Source organism: Vipera ursinii (assembly GCF_947247035.1).
Source record: "Vipera ursinii genome assembly, chromosome: Z".
Classification (NCBI taxonomy): domain Eukaryota; kingdom Metazoa; phylum Chordata; class Lepidosauria; order Squamata; family Viperidae; genus Vipera; species Vipera ursinii.
In genome coordinates, this window is record NC_139517.1 from 48,362,503 (window position 1) to 48,379,764 (window position 17,262).

The 17,262-nt window shown below is 39.9% G+C and overlaps 1 protein-coding gene across 3 annotated transcripts in view; it reads left to right on the forward strand.

Annotated features, from left to right (window-relative positions):
* LOC310649705 (next to BRCA1 gene 1 protein-like) overlaps window positions 1-17,262 on the forward strand; it is a 33,667-nt gene that overhangs the window by 5,346 nt on the left and 11,059 nt on the right. For all 3 annotated transcript variants that reach the window (XM_083378386.1, XM_083378387.1, XM_083378388.1), the window contains exons 4-12: window positions 636-654; window positions 1,348-1,370; window positions 2,441-2,629; window positions 10,584-10,640; window positions 11,142-11,350; window positions 12,553-12,714; window positions 13,476-13,673; window positions 15,536-15,689; window positions 16,440-16,727. In XM_083378386.1, the coding sequence (XP_083234512.1) occupies window positions 636-654; window positions 1,348-1,370; window positions 2,441-2,629; window positions 10,584-10,640; window positions 11,142-11,350; window positions 12,553-12,714; window positions 13,476-13,673; window positions 15,536-15,689; window positions 16,440-16,727 (1,299 nt within the window). The remainder of the gene's footprint in view (window positions 1-635; window positions 655-1,347; window positions 1,371-2,440; window positions 2,630-10,583; window positions 10,641-11,141; window positions 11,351-12,552; window positions 12,715-13,475; window positions 13,674-15,535; window positions 15,690-16,439; window positions 16,728-17,262) is intronic.

Sequence of the window (17,262 nt, forward strand, 5' to 3'; positions counted from 1 at the left end):
TATTTTTTTGCTCTTGAAATTATAAAAAGGCCAATACTGTAGTTTATATCTAGAAAAGGAACATTGTACATGCATTTTGTTCTAAATTTCCCCGTTCTTGAAAATGAATAGGAGTGATTTATTCTTTAGTTGCTTTAGTTGTTCAGAGGGCTTCCTTCTGATATATTACAATTTCCAGAATTCCCACCTAGCATAGAACTCTTGCTGGGGATCAGAGAACACCAAGTTGGAATGGGCTGGGGCTCTGTGATGGACCAGTCATCTTAAAATGAAAACCCACAACAGAGATGGCAACGTATTTGGGGAATGGAGATCAACAGTGCCTATGTTTGAATATGGTCTGACTAGCAATGTTTGTTGAAAGAGCTTTTTCTGCAGTTTTAATTTACATGGCCTTGTTGATTTTACTTCAGACCATGTAGTTTCTTTGTAGGAAAGCAGGATGGGGAAAAAGATCTGTTGTCTAATAAAGAAATAACAGGCAACCTAATAACAAGAAAAATATCTGCAAGAACTGTGAATACTGTCAGAAGCTAGTCTACTGTTCTGAAATGATCTGAAAAATCCTGCTAAGAGTATGAATATTATAAGCAGTAATGGAAAGCCTTCATTCATGGTTTGCTTTCTTTTCACAGGTATCAATCAACACTGCAGGTAAGTTGCCTTTGGCTGATTCATAAAATCTGTCAAGTCCTACTGTGGTGGTGTGAATAAAGGCAGCAATCTAAATAAGGGACACTTAGAGGAAGTATTTTAATGCCTTGTTTTCTCCCTGAAAAACTGTATTTAGTGATTATTTGGTTAAGCAGCGTCTTTCTATTTCTATATTAGAATGAGGCTTTGTATCTGCAGCTTCTTCACATAGTCTTTAAGGACGAGACCGAATCTAGTGATGTCTTTATTCTGTCACTTCTTATGTAACGTTTACTAAGTTCAATGCTAATTCACTTGTGAAACATTTAAATTTTCTCAAAATTAATTCAGAACTGAAATGTAGATTGCTCCTACTACCCAGGACATGTAATTATTCTTACTTTTCTTCCTTTTAAATAGTTTGAATATAGAATTCCATTACATTTAAAGAGATGAAATTAATGACATGGATTGTACATCATAGTAATACCTAGCAAGTCCTACAGGGTGTATTCATTTTTCTTTCCTAAACTTCTTTGTCATTGCATTTGGAGATGGGGGATGAAATCTATATTAAGGAATGAGAAGGAATTACCAAAGCAGTGAAATTATATTGGGCCTGAGTGTGATTAAAACATACTAATTTATTTGCAAATGCAGTTTTGGACATGATAATGTTAATATTAACCACAGTTTATTTCTTTCTCTTTTTAGAGGAATATCAAGAAGCTGTTAAGGTAACCAATTAGATTAGCTTTGGGGGCTTATTTTTATAGCAGTACAAATCAAGTCTTGTAGATTTCTTGATGTGTCAGAAATTTTATTCTATTTTATCTTAGTTAATAAAATCATTTAAACTAGCCCATACTGGTCCAGTTACAAGTTATTGAAGTTCTTTTTAATCAATACTATTTTCTATTTTGCAGTAAAGACAATAGCAAATTACTCATGTATTACCTTCCTCCTCAGTTGGGTCAGAATACATTTTAAGAGCTTCAGTTTTTATGTTTATTTCTCCACATTCTTATGGTTGTTCTGTTAGTCTCTATATTAATTTTAAGCATTTAGTCTTTCCTTTTTGTTTTGCAACATTTCTGATTTTTAATACAAGTCTTACCTGTGTGATTGTATCTTTGTAACTTACTCTCTGTGAAAGATTATTCTTACTATTTCTATTCTCAAAGGTTTGATTCCAAACTTTAGATTTAGAGAGTTTAGATTCTCTTCTCTGGTCTAATTCCTAGATATCTGTCTGGTTGTGAAAGGCGCTAGTTCTATTGTCACAGATAGAGAAGTCGCAGAAGGAATTTTGGCAAAACCTCTTAGTTAAGGAAATTTCTAGAAAATTAAGAGAGAAGTGAATATAGAAATATAATTATATAAAAGAGGAAATTTTAACTTTTGGTGCCCTTGTAAATTAGGAAAAGCTCCCTGAATATTGAGCTTAAAAAGATCTATTACTGATGCAACATCTATCTGGCTTAATCAATAGTCAATTTGCAATTAAAAAAATCCCTTTTCAACTTTTCCTGTCTTTTTTATATTCTACATCCAAGACATACACATTCTGCTGTAAAAGTACCTTCTAGCATTTTCCTATTTTATCTAAGTATTTATGGTCTTGTCCTGAGAAAAGTGACCTTAACGCAGACCATCTGCTTTACTTCTGCCAGCCACTTCAACTTGTCACACAATGCTAATTCTTTAAAAAAAATTGATTCTCAATAAATGTTAGTTTAGAAAGATAGTTCATTAGAATGACTATGTCCATGTATAAGTAATTTTACTGAAAGTTTTTTTTTTTCAGATTGCAATGAAACAAGGCAATCAGCTCCAGATGAATGTTTATGAATTAAGAATTCCTTCAGGCATGTCTTCAGGACTGGTCTTTGGAAGATCTGAGGAATCATTTGTTCCAGAAGTTAAAAAGAAGCCCCCAATTGCTCAGACTCTGATAAAAGACAAAGATACTAAAAGAAAGAATAAAAAACTACAGGTAGAAGTAAAAAAAAAAGATGTGTTTTTAGGTATCTGGAACTATCCTGTCCATTAACACCATGTTTTTCTGAGTCTTCCTATCTCAACTTGCAAAGGTTATGATTTTCATTGCATTAAATTGTGTGGCAATGCTTCCTTCTGTTTAAATCTTTATCTTTAGATTCAGATCTAAGATGAATACTTTCTCCCTCCCTCCCCCCTCCCCCCCTCTCTCTCCCCCCCCTCTCTCTATATATATATGTATGTGTGTGTATATATATATATATATATATATGTTTTCTGAGGTTTTCGCGGGTGTTCGTATGTGGATCTTTGGTTATTCGGGTTTTTTCCCGCGTAGAACTAAAGGTGTAGGGGCGACGTTTCGACAGAATCCCATCCGTCATCATCAGGCTGGAGGCTTCTGCTTCCTTCTTCTGGGAGAAGCATGTGGCTGTTTGTTCCTCTTTTTTAAACTGCCAGAGGGGGGTGTGTTCTGTGGGTGGAGGTTGCTCTGATTGGGTGGGGGAGTAAGTGTGTTCTGATTGGGTGGGAGTGTGTTTTGAATGGTGGATGTGTTCTGATTGGGTGGGGGTGTGTTTTGAGTGGATGGGCTGGTCTCAGCTGCCAGCCTTAGACCTGAGCTGGTGAGTTGTGCTGCTTTTGTTCGGCTTCGTGTTTGTGGTGGTGCCATGTTTTTATATGTTTGCTTATTGTGTGGTTTGGAGGGGTTTAAAGTGGCTGATGTGGCAGCTGTGGTTAGGTTTCTGTTTTGTGGTTGTGCCTCGTTATCATTGTGGGTTCGGATTTGCTTTTTGAATGGTTGTGTGGTGGTGATGTCATGTGTTATCATGAGTTTGGGTCTATCATTCTTGGTGGTTGGGACTCGTCTGTCAATCAATTTGAAGCCACGGGACATGAAATTGATTTTAAAAAAACCAAAACTATCGCCAAAATTGAACATTTTAACAACAGAATAATCAGAGAAGCCATTGAGATAGAAAAACGCCCCCACAGCATAAACAAACGAGATGATACCTCTCGCCTACCAACCATTTGGAAACCCGCCTTGATTGACAGACGAGTCCCAACCACCAAGAATGATAGACCCAAACTCATGATAACACATGACATCACCACCACACAACCATTCAAAAAGCAAATATATATATATATATATATATATATACAGGGAGTGCAGAATTATTAGGCAAGTTGTATTTTTGAGGATTAATTTTATTATTGAACAACAACCATGTTCTCAATGAACCCAAAAAACTCATTAATATCAAAGCTGAATATTTTTGGAAGTAGTTTTTAGTTTGTTTTTAGTTATAGCTATTTTAGGGGGATATCTGTGTGTGCAGGTGACTATTACTGTGCATAATTATTAGGCAACTTAACAAAAAACAAATATATACCCATTTCAATTATTTATTTTTACCAGTGAAACCAATATAACATCTCAACATTCACAAATATACATTTCTGACATTCAAAAACATAACAAAAACAAATCAGTGACCAATATAGCCACCTTTCTTTGCAAGGACACTCAAAAGCCTGCCATCCATGGATTCTGTCAGTGTTTTGATCTGTTCACCATCAACATTGCGTGCAGCAGCAACCACAGCCTCCCAGACACTGTTCAGAGAGGTGTACTGTTTTCCCTCCTTGTAAATCTCACATTTGATGATGGACCACAGGTTCTCAATGGGGTTCAGATCAGGTGAACAAGGAGGCCATGTCATTAGATTTCCTTCTTTTATACCCTTTCTTGCCAGCCACGCTGTGGAGTACTTGGACGCGTGTGATGGAGCATTGTCCTGCATGAAAATCATGTTTTTCTTGAAGGATGCAGACTTCTTCCTGTACCACTGCTTGAAGAAGGTGTCTTCCAGAAACTGGCAGTAGGACTGGGAGTTGAGCTTGACTCCATCCTCAACCCGAAAAGGCCCCACAAGCTCATCTTTGATGATACCAGCCCAAACCAGTACTCCACCTCCACCTTGCTGGCGTCTGAGTTGGACTGGAGCTCTCTGCCCTTTACCAATCCAGCCACGGGCCCATCCATCTGGCCCATCAAGACTCACTCTCATTTCATCAGTCCATAAAACCTTAGAAAAATCAGTCTTGAGATATTTCTTGGCCCAGTCTTGACGTTTCAGCTTGTGTGTCTTGTTCAGTGGTGGTCATCTTTCAGCCTTTCTTACCTTGGCCATGTCTCTGAGTATTGCACACCTTGTGCTTTTGGGCACTCCAGTGATGTTGCAGCTCTGAAATATGGCCAAACTGGTGGCAAGTGGCATCTTGGCAGCTGCACGCTTGACTTTTCTCAGTTCATGGGCAGTTATTTTGCGCCTTGGTTTCTCCACACGCTTCTTGCGACCCTGTTGACTATTTTGAATGAAACGCTTGATTGTTCGATGATCACGCTTCAGAAGCTTTCCAATTTTAAGAGTGCTGCATCCCTCTGCAAGATATCTCACTATTTTTGACTTTTCTGAGCCTGTCAAGTCCTTCTTTTGACCCATTTTGCCAAAGGAAAGGAAGTTGCCTAATAATTATGCACACCTGATACAGGGTGTTGATGTCATTAGACCACACCCCTTCTCATTACAGAGATGCACATCACCTAATATGCTTAATTGGTAGTAGGCTTTCGAGCCTATACAGCTTGGAGTAAGACAACATGCATAAAGAGGATGATGTGGTCAAAATACTCATTTGCCTAATAATTCTGCACTCCCTGTATATATATATATATATATATATATATATATATATATATATATATATATATATATATATATATATATATATATATATATATATATATGATCTAAGATGAATACACACTGTCTCTCTGTCTCTCCCTCTCTCTGTCTCTCCCTCTCCCCCCCCTCTCTCTCTCTCTCTCTCCCTATATATATATAGGCTGAGGAGAAATTTTTTAATTGGGTTTTAAATTGTGTACAGGGTTAATTTAATATTTTTTAATATGGTTTTAACTTTTGTATGTTGGATTTTTTAACTCCCTGTAAACCGCCCTGAGTCCTCAGGGAAAGGGCGGTATACAAATGCAATTAAATAAATAAATAAATAAATAAATAAATATATATATATATATGATCTAAGATGAATACACACTGTCTCTCTGTCTCTCCCTCTCTGTCTCTCTCTCCCTCTCCCCCCCCCTCTCTCTCTCTCTCCATATGTATATATATATATATATATATATATATATATATATATATATATATATATATATACACATATGTATATGTATATATATATGTATATGTATATATATGTATATGTATGAATGGTTTTCACGGGTACAGGTATGTAGGTCTTGGCGTATTCAGGTCTTTTTCCGTGTAAGATTGATAGTGTCTTGGTGATGTTTCGACGAGGTCCCACTCGTCATCTTCAGGCTGGACCAGCGTGAAGATGACGAGTGGGACCTCGTCAAAACATCGCCAAGACACTATCAATCTTACATGGGAAAAGACCTGAATACGCCAAGACATATATATATTGATAAGGGAGTCAGTACATACACTTGTATGGCGGTTATAACGTTCAAATTGTGGAATGTGGGTGTGGCCTGTTCGTGACAAGCTCGCTCGTTTATAATTAGAGTGGTTCCGGCTTTGCTGGAAAAGGCCAGTCTCTGGTTGATTTTTAAAAAAGTCACGCCTAGCAGCTGAGTGGTGTGTAACAGCTGTTAGGCGCGTAAGTCATCGTGCCGTGTGTAGTCATGCGCTGGCTGACAAGCTCTTAGTTCGAAGTAGAATGGAGGTCATCTCGTTCCCTCGCGTGTGGTCATCACAGGCTTGATTCTGCTGTGGAAGGGAGCAGATGTCCTCGTGGAGTGTGTAAGCAATTTGCTCTCCGTGTTTCTTTGCCTGGTTGCTGTAAAATTGACTCTGTTGTGTGGTTTGACTTGTCGGATCTTAAGACTCTTTTAGTGTGTGGTGGTTGTGTGTGGCCTGGCAAAATGGTTAAGTCTAAAATTCCAACACTTAGTTGCTAATTGTACAACCTCTGTAAAATCCTCTGAAGATTTTCTAAAAAAAATTACATGCATTAAGGGTGAACTATGATGAGTTCATGATCTCATTTGACATAGTATCTTTGTTCATCTGTATCCCTCAAAACCTAGCCATCTCTGTTCTTAAAAATCTATTACAAAGAGAAGAACCACGACAACCTGGCTCCCCCAATACAGATGACTACATCCGGTTACTAGGTTTTTGCCTTCAAACTTATTTTACTTTTAATAACACCATATATGAACAAGTTAAAGGCACACCCATAGGATCACCCATATCAACATTATTGCTGAGGCTGTTTTGCAGAACCTTGAACAGATAGTCATGTCTGATTACCAACCCAAGTTCTGGGTTAGATATGTAGATGACACCTTTGCAATCATTAAACGATGTGACACCACCAAATTCCTACAAAAACTCAACTTAGTACATCCGAGCATCCAATTTACAGCATAGGAGGTAAACAACAATTCCTTACCTTTTTTAGATGTAATGGTCCACCAACATCCAGATGGCAATCTTTCAACCAGTTTACCGCAAAACTACTCACACTGATCGCATCTTACACTATTTAAGCAACCATCCAACTTCCCACAAAACTAGCTGCATAAGAACATTGTTCAAGAGAGTCAACACACACTGCAGCACAGAGACAGCTAAATCCAAGGAGAAAGCTTACCTTTACCACGTATGCAAACAAAATGGCTATCCACCTAAATTTGTCCAATAATGTTGCAAGGATAATACACCACATTCAAACCGTGATTCACAGAACACCACAATCTGGGCAACCATCCTTTATATCTACGGGGTCTCTGAAGCAACTGCTAGAATCCTGGCACCATATAATACCAACATTGTGCACAGACCCAGCCAAACTTTACATTCTAAAGTAATGCGCTTCAAAGGATCCGTTATCCAAGGACAATTTATCATCTATTATCTACAAAATCAACTGCAACAAATGCTCTTGCAATTATATCGGAGAAACATCCAAAAGACTAAAAACCAGGATACATGAACATATTCTAGCAGTTAAAAGACAAGAACAACGCTCCCAAGTCTGGGCCCACATAACAGAACATGACCATACCTTTGATTTAAAACAATAATTAAAAACATATTCAAACCCCTGCCCTAACCCATCAAACCAGATCAGATTGCTCAAATAAATACGTTTTTAGATCGCGCTGGAAGGAGCGAAGGGTCGGGGGCCATCCGGAGCTCAACCGGCAAGCGGTTCCACAGGTCTGGCGTGCCCACAGAGAACGCCCTCCCCCTGGGGGCCACCAATCGACATTCTCTGATCGGAGGCACCCTGAGGAGGCCCTCTCTGTGGGAGCGCACTGGACGGAGGGAAGTTGACGCCGGCCGCAGGTGTTGCCGTAGGTAATCCAGACCCATGCCATGTAGGGCTTTGTAAGTCATTACCAACACCTTGAATCTCACCCGGAGGGCAACCGGCAGCCAATGCAGCTCGCAGAGCAAAGGTGTAACATGGGAGTATCGGGAAACTCCCAGCACAACTTGCGCGGCTGCATTCTGCACCAGTTGGAGCCTCCGAGTGGTCCTCAAGGGCAGCCCCATTCCAATTGAACTAAACGACAGACAAAATTCTAACACAACAATGATAACTTGCATAACCAACACACCATCTGACACTTCTACACATAAAGACAACACCACTTCTGACCACAACACCCAAGACACAATCTTGCAACTTCACTAAATAACCACACACAACAAAACAAACACACACAACACCCAAAGAACAGAATGTTGAGACCACGATCAAAACTGAAATCTGTCCCACCATGCACAATAAAACAAAAAATAACAAGCCAGATCAAACATCCCACAAAACCACTCACAACTGACAACCACAACACTTACTTTCATTCAAACACACCAAACAACCGTGGAAAACAAGACAGACACACACAACAACCACACACTAAGAGTCTTAAGATCTGACAAGTCAAACCACACAACAGAGTCGATTTTGCAGCAACCAGGCAAAGAAACACGAAGGAGAGCAAATTGCTTACACACACCACGAGGACATCTGCTCCCTTCCACAGCAGAATCAAGCCTGTGATGACCACACGCGAGGGAACGAGACAACCTCCTTGACTCTACTTCGAACGAAGAGCCTGTCAGCCAGCCCATGACTACACGCAGCACAACGAGACTTACACGCCTGACAGCTGATATGCGCCAATCAGCTGCTAGGCGTGACTCTTTAAAAAATCAACCAGAGACTGGCCTTTTCTAGCAAAGCCGGAACCACTCTAATTATAAACGAGCGAGCTTGTCACGAACAGGCCACACCCACATTCCACAATTTGACTGTTATAATTGCCATACAAGTGTATGTAATGACTCCCTTATCATTCAGCCCTTGCTCTGATGATGTCAACAGCTTGTTGATGAAAGCTCAGCAATAAAGAAGAATTTTCTCTTATATCCCAGAGTTCATTGCTTTTATTTTTACTAACTTCAAATGTCTACACCTGGAATTCCATTTTTTAAATTTATTTTATATTTCTCTCCCTCTCCCCCCCCTCCCTCCCCCTTCCCCCTCTCTCTCTCTCTCTCTCTCTCTCTCTCTCTATATATATATATATATATATATATATATATATATATATATATATGTGTGTGTGTGTGTGTGTGTGTGTGTGTGTGTGTATATATATATATATACATATATATATATGTGTGTGTATGTATATATATATACATATATATATATGTGTGTGTATGTGTATATATATATACATATATACATATACATATACATATACACATATACACATATACACATATACACACACACACACACACATATATATATATATATATATATATATATATATATATATATATATATATATATATATATATATATATATATGTTTTATATACATATCCTGAAATATATACAGGCTTAGGGTTAGTGTATTGAGCGTAAATATATGGGGGAGACAATTATTGGTAATTATATCAATGTTTCTATTTATACAAAAAATAGAAAAATACAATGGTCTGTAATGTTTTAATGTTGATGAAATGTTATGGGTTCTCTGATATTATTCAAAACTGACTCACTTGTCCTAAAGTTATTCTCAAATGCCTTATTTTTCCCCACATTTTATTGCTAATTGTTGTGCTCATTATTGCTGTTACTTTTTACAATTTATTTCATTTTCTATAAAATTCCTACAAAGCATTCAGAGGGGAATGTAGGTATTGAGTAGATTGTACGCTTTTTTTCTGAAGAGTAAATGTTTTCCTGGTTTTTACAATACATACCATTCTTCACATTTCAGACTTGTTTTAAAGCAGATTTGTTTCTTGCAAATTATTAATTGAATTCATTGCTTCCCCTTGATTATATCATATATTTTGCTAAAGGTTTTGAAGTAGTAAAAAGCTGAAAACATCATAAGCTATTTTCTAAAACAATTAGCAAAATGTATTGTCAGAATATTCAGCTGCATTTAATTAACCAGCCAGTAATCCATTATGTGCATTCAAAGAGAGAATGTTGTTTAAATAATGCTGTGTTAAATAATGCTAAAAGGAGCTCAGATTTTATAACTCAGCCAGTCTTCTTGGCTATTAGAAGTAGTGGCTTTTTAAATTTTGGGCTGACTGAACATAACTGGCAAACTTCTAAGCATCCCCTGGAATACCCAACACAGGTTACATTCTGTTCTGCCAGAAGAATGACCTTGTTATAAGCTTGGCCTTGTTTTTAAGTAAAAAGAAAAACCCCAACCAACCAAACAATATGACAAAGTCTGAAGAGTGCCTATATTTATTCACTCAGTTGCCAAGTTCAGTTTGAACAGGTATAAGAAAGTTGTATGTTAAGTTTTGCTGCTATCTTCTTTTTTTAAATCTCTCTAGAGTGAGCACCTTCTCAGTGAGGTCCCTCCTGAGTGGTTCACAAGATACTTGGAAAAGGTGAATGTGGTTTCTTTTCTATTTGTCTTGTTATGCAAGAGGCCTTGAGAAAAAGGCATTGGAGGTGATTCAAACAGAGTTGGAGAATAATATCTTCCGTTACAGGTAAAGAAAAGGATATTATTCCTCATGGATAGAGTTTCATACACAAATTGATATTTGGTCCAAATTGGCTAAACCCACATTTCATACTTGATTTGATTTAAGCGGTTAGCTTTGTCCAACTTAGTTTAGTATGGTCAGGAGGTAGGAAAAACCAATGCATTCATCTCTGATGGTTAGTGTGCGATAACTGAAGACATATAAGGGTGGTTGCCCATGATACTACCCCAAATTATTTAATGTGTATATTGTATGAAGTGCTATTTTTGTGTAAATTAACTTATTGCCTGTCCATTCCAATGGAATGCATGCATGAATTCTGGAGATGGAAATCAGAATAACAAATGAAAAGCCAACAGCTCAGAATGCTTTTCTTTATCTCTGCCTTTCCTTTTGTAGTTCCGGGAGCAAATTGTTCAAGACACCGTTAAAATGCTTGAACAGAAGTTGAATGACAAGCTGCTTCTTTCTAACCAGCTCCCAAGGTCCATGAACAATTCAAGACACCAAACTCCTGCAAGTTCCTTGGTGCAAGGCAATTCCTATGACTGGCTGCTCTCCTGTAATAATTGTCAAAAGCCCATAGTGGGGATTCGCTACCAGTGCAGGTAGGGGATTAAAATGCAAATGTGCATGGTTTTCTAGGAGGTTAGAAACTGGTGTTCTGAAGTTTTCTAGTGACATTTGTTCGTGATGTATGTAACAAAAATGGTCTAATCATTATGTAGCCAAACTGAAAACATGGGATATCTCATGGAATCAAATATAAAGTTGGTGATATTTCTTGAATAGTTGGAAGAATAATTTTCACATTCTTAATAAAAATTTTGCTTAAAAAATATTATATTTTGCCTGTATTCCCTTTTCCTTCTTTAGCAAAAACAAAGAGAAATTGGGCAATAATATTGCATGATACTACATTGGCAAAAGGAGTAGTTCTCATTTGTATTTATGATTTATTTACTGAGAGTGATGCTGTCCAATCACATATAACTTGTGTTTATATTACATTAATACAGTAAATAGAGCTTAAGACGCAATATGAAACACAATAACATTTGATTTACTCAGGTGAACTTGTTCAGGAACTACCAGAATTTATGCAACCCCCACGGCTCTCTGGAAAAAAAAGTTTTAAATACTTTCAGGAATATTAACCATTCTAATCTTTCTTCCCATTCTGATCTCTTACTACTACTTTGCTTTGGCAAGAAGATTTGCTTACAAGAGTTTTCTAAGCTATTATTTATTTGCTGCTCCTCTCACTGATAAAGCATTTCTGAGCAACTTACAGACAATAAAAAGATAAATACAGAAATAACTAAAATTGCTAATACTATATAAAAATTTAGATATTCTTTTACCTCATCAGTGTTCTCCAGTGATCCATGCCCCCCACAAGGCCTCAAGCCAACTGGCAAAACCATGTTTTTATATACTTCCAGAAGGGTGGACATGTGGGAGCTTTTAAAGGGTTGAGGCCATAGCAGAAAAGGCTTTTCTCGTTGACCCTGCCAGCTGGAAAATTTGTCCACACAAAATGTTCTGCAGATAAAAATACCTATTTATTAACTCTTTTTTAAGCTTGTAAATCTACTTCCTATTCAGTTTTCCAGTCAATTGGGAAAATGAAACCCTTGGTTTCATTTTATATCTTCCCCTAAGATTTTATCCAAATATATTCTACTTATAAATAAACTGTGATATCAATATATCAGCACAACTGGGAAAGCTGGTTAGCAGATATCTAAAAGAGTTAATAAAGGGAAAAGGTCAGTAATTCACCAGATTGTCTTTCTTATTTTCTCAGTGTCTGCCCAACCTATAACATCTGTGAATTGTGTGAGGCAGGATTATATTTCCATGACCCTAACCATGTCTTTCTAAAACTGAGGAGGCCCACCTGGCGCATTTCAGACACACACAGTCTTGGACAGCTGTCATCTCCGCTTGCCACTTCAGAGCAAGTCAAGTAAGCACCAAACATGTTTCCATTGTGAGCCCCTTTGAATTGTTTATATTTAGAGTGGTCATGATAATGAATATATAAACAGTGAAGAAAGCTCATGGAGGATATCAACCTGGGAAATTCAACATCTGGTTTCCCTCCATGCCTTTCTTTCACCTCTAGTATAGCTCTACTGAAATGGCAAAGACTCCATCTTGATATTGGACAAAATTAGATACCTGATTCAACTCTAAATAGAAAAGAAGCAGAGGAACATTTGAGCAACAAGGGAATGCCCTGTTGTTCAGGGAGAACTGGATGATGATTGTAGATGCCCTACTGAAATGGACAAAGGCTAATGTTTATGATAAAAGTAGTGCTTTGTTTTGGGGGTAGTAGAGGTGCATTTGTTTTACTTTGTTTTATTAAGCCTAGAAAAAAGTTTGCAGATTCCTAAAATGAATTTGCTGCTGAAAAGACAGCAACCAACAATGATATGTTTTTTGGATATCATGAAAAGGATGCTGGCTTAGTGCCAGTGGGTCCTCTAACCATAGATTGTAAACTTAAAGCATTCACATTCAAGGGACTTTTCGGAAGTCGTGCTAAGCTTGCATGAAGAGTTCTAGATCATTACAGGGGGCTGTTAGGGATATGGAAAAAGGGCACTAGAATGGTTTCAACATTAGGAGCCTTTTGATTCCAGATATGTCATTTTGTTCCTAGGAGATATCCGGCTCCACATGTTCTCTAGCAAAATTAATACCTTGTTTCCAATTGTTCAGATTCCAGAAGCAGATAGACAAGCATTTCCTGAAAGCAGAAAAACAGCGCTTACGAGGAGAAAAGAAGCAGCGTAAAGCTGAAGCACGGGAATTCAAGAAGCAGCTGAAATTGCATCAAAAGTTTAATCTATGGAACTCAGTTCATGCTCTTGACAATAATGCTGCAAAATCTGAGAGCCTACAATCCAGTACACTTCTGTAAGCAAGCCTGGACCTGGCTTAGGTTTGGAAAGCACATTCTGCATACTCGGTGTTGGCTTTTAATGGACTATGACACAGGTCGGCAACCTGCGGCTCCGGAGCCGCATGCGGCTCTTTGAGCCGTCTCTTGCGGCTCCCAGCCGCCCGGTGCGCGCGCACCTCTTCCAACGGGCAGTGGTGCGCGCGCACCTCTCCAAATGGAGAGTGGCACCGCCCGTTTGGAGAGGTGCATGCGCACCTCCCCGAATGGGCGGAGGTGCGCGCGCACCTCCCCAAACCTTTGGAGAGGTGCGCGCGTACCTCCGCGCGAATGGGCAGCGGTGCCGCTCTTTCAGGAAGCCCGCCTCGGCCCGTCTGTGAAGCTGCCGAAAGCGGCAGCTTAGCAGACGGGCCGCGGCAGCTTCCGCAAAGAGCGGCGCCCCTGCCCATTCCGAGAGGTGCGCGCGCACCTCTCCGAACGACCGGAGGTGCGCGCGCACCTCCCCAAACCTTTGGGGAGGTGCGCGCGTACCTCCGCGCGAACGGGCAGCGGTGCCGCTCTTTCAGGAAGCTGCCGCTTTCGGCAGCTTCCTGAAAGAGCGGCGCCGCTGCCCCTTCGCTTTCGGCAGCTTCCTGAAAGAGCGGCGCTGCTGCCCCTTCGCACGGAGGTACGCGCGCACCTCCCCAAAGGTTTGGGGAGGTGCGCGCGCAACTCCGGTCGTTCGGAGAACGGGCAGCGGTGCCGCTCTTTCAGGAAGCTGCCGCTTTCGGCAGCTTCCTGAAAGAGCGGCGCCGCTGCCCCTTCGCTTTCGGCAGCTTCCTGAAAGAGCGGCGCTGCTGCCCCTTCGCACGGAGGTGCGCGCGCAACTCCGGTCGTTCGGAGAGGTGCGCGCGCACCTCTCGGAATGGGCAGGGGCGCCGCTCTTTGCGGAAGCTGCCGCGGCCCGTTTGCTAAGCTGCCGCTTTCGGCAGCTTCACAGACGGGCCGCGGCGGGCTTCCTGAAAGAGCGGCACCACTGCCCATTCGCGCGGAGGTACGCGCGCACCTCCGGTCGTTCGGAGAGGTGCGCGCGCACCTCTCGGAATGGGCAGGGGCGCCGCTCTTTGCGGAAGCTGCCACGGCCCGTCTGCAAAGCTGCCGAAAGCGGCAGCTTTGCAGACGGGCCGTCGCCATCGGGCAACCGGGAACCGGTTCCATCTCATTTTTTTAAAAATGGCAGCCGCGTGCGTCCGCGCATGCGCAAAAAACCTTTTTGCGCATGCGCGTGCATGGACACACGCACGCGGCTCCCTCTTTTTTTAATTTGTGATGGAACCGGTTCCCAGTGGCTCTTTTTCTTTTTTAGGTTGCCGACCCCTGGACTATGAACTCCTTTTCTAGCCAACTCGTGATTTGTGCATTTGTGGTATTTTCAATATCTTTAACTTCCTACTTCTCTAAAAACATACTTTTAAAAGATTACTAGACAAATTGTGATTCATTGGGTCATCATTTCGGAGATATTTCCTTAACAGAAGAGAAACAGAGTGACCAAGAACAAAACTGGAAGTGAGAAGGACTTTGATTTCCTGCTGGCTTTATCATACTAATTGCACTCCAGCAGCCAATGGTGGGGATCAGTCTTCCCAGCCTGTAGAGTGAACAAAAATAAAACACAAAGGCAGAAGACAACTTTGTCTTTTCTCCTTCTGGATATCACAATGGATCTCAAATTTTGAACGCGTTCTGTAGGTTAGCTAGTTGAGGAAACTTGGTTCCAAAATGGTTCCCCTAGGCCTGTTTTGCCAGGCCATTAAAGGTTACAGGAATGTTAGAATGGTTAATGAGCATGCAGATTTGGAATTTTACTGATTTGTCTCTGGTTTCCTCCATTTCACAGTTCTCTGCAGCGATGCCCAGTTGTGTCAACTCTGAGTGCCGCCTTTGTAGATGAGAATTTACCAGATGGAACTCGCCTCCCACCAAAGATTATCTTCATGAAGCATTGGCGTATGAGGAACACAGGCAACATGGCATGGAGCTCAGATACCAAGGTGTTTTTCAATGTTTAATTTGTAAAAATACATGCTAAAATCTAGATTGGCAGAGAGCCTGCTCCCATTGCTCATCTCCTTTAGCCCTTTCTGCATGAACATTGGGAAGGTACTTTGAAAGTGCAGTATACTTTGTGGCATGTTTTGGACTGAGTCCTGCTATTATTTTGTTTTCTGCTATTCCAATAAATAATGGATCTCAAGCATGTAATTTGCTTATTTATGAAAGGTTTATTTTAAACTCTCAGCCACCCAATTTGGTGTTTTGGCTACACTGTTCAAAACAAAAGCTATGGTTATATGCTGCTTTTGTTCTGAGTAAATGGGAACTGAAGGATTCATTTTAATGAATCAGAGATGCCCAGATCGCAGAACTGTATACATTCAATCGGAGAATTGTGAATTGTCTCTTAAGTGTTATTAGTCTATTTCATCATCACTTGTATATCAAGATTATCTAATAATTTTCTCTCTGCAGCCCTAGGATTCTTGAGAATTAGGCTTTTATGTTATAGTCTCAGATACTTAGATGGAAGATTCTGATTCTTCTTCATAGTAATTTTTCTTTGTATTGCATGTAGTGCCTGAGAGCCACAGAATGAAGTTCAAATCTGAATGGAAGTTTGAATCTCTGTTTACCAGCATTTACTTAATGAAGATCTTATAGGACAAGGCCTAAAAACATTGATACATGACCAGTCTGGAAAGCTCACAATAAAATAATGTTTTTCTTTTCTGTTCATATTTCAGCTAAAATTCATGTGGGGAAACATAACTCTGGTGTCTTCTGGAAAAAAAGATGTGATTGTGCCTTCCCTACTTCCTGGAGAAGAGGGGATTGTTTCAGTGGAGTTTGAAGCCCCACCAGTGGAAGGAACCTATACATCTCACTGGAGGTTATCACATAGGGGGGAGCAATTTGGACCCCGGATCTGGTGCAGTATTGTGGTTGACTCTTCTTCCACAACTTTTTGTCCTGACCATGGCAAATTGATGCCTACTGTTTGCCAGAATAGTAGATCTCTTTACAAAGAAGAGGTAAGGCCCTCGTATACCTGGGTGTATTTAAGTCTGTCATTTTTTTCCTCTCAATATTTTTCCCTCCACATTTTGTAATTCTACTACATCTCTGCCTTCTTCTTTTTTTGCCTTTTGTCTGTATTGCCTCCACTCAGTGGCCCCTCTTCTTTAATGTGCATATTCTCTTCTGATTCAAATATAAATCCTAGAATCAATCAGCTTATTATCCTTTGGGCTGTTAGTTAATTTGTTTTAACAGTTTGAATCATTCAGATAAGTTACTCATGAAACAATCTGTGCTTGGGATAACGTTCGGATGTAACAGTCGTCTGTAGGTCCACCTCAGTTGGGCTCAAAATTGAAGAGCTAGAAAGAAAAAATAAAGTGTATGCACCATTTCTTTTCCTCTTTGGCAAACAGAATTATATGTTTGGGAGAAGTAGGGTTTTGTCAATAACATACTTCTATCAGCTGAAAGAGCAGGAACTCATTGGCAAAGTACATTTTAAATACCAAAATCCTAGATTTAGCCCCTAACGTTTTCAGGTATAAC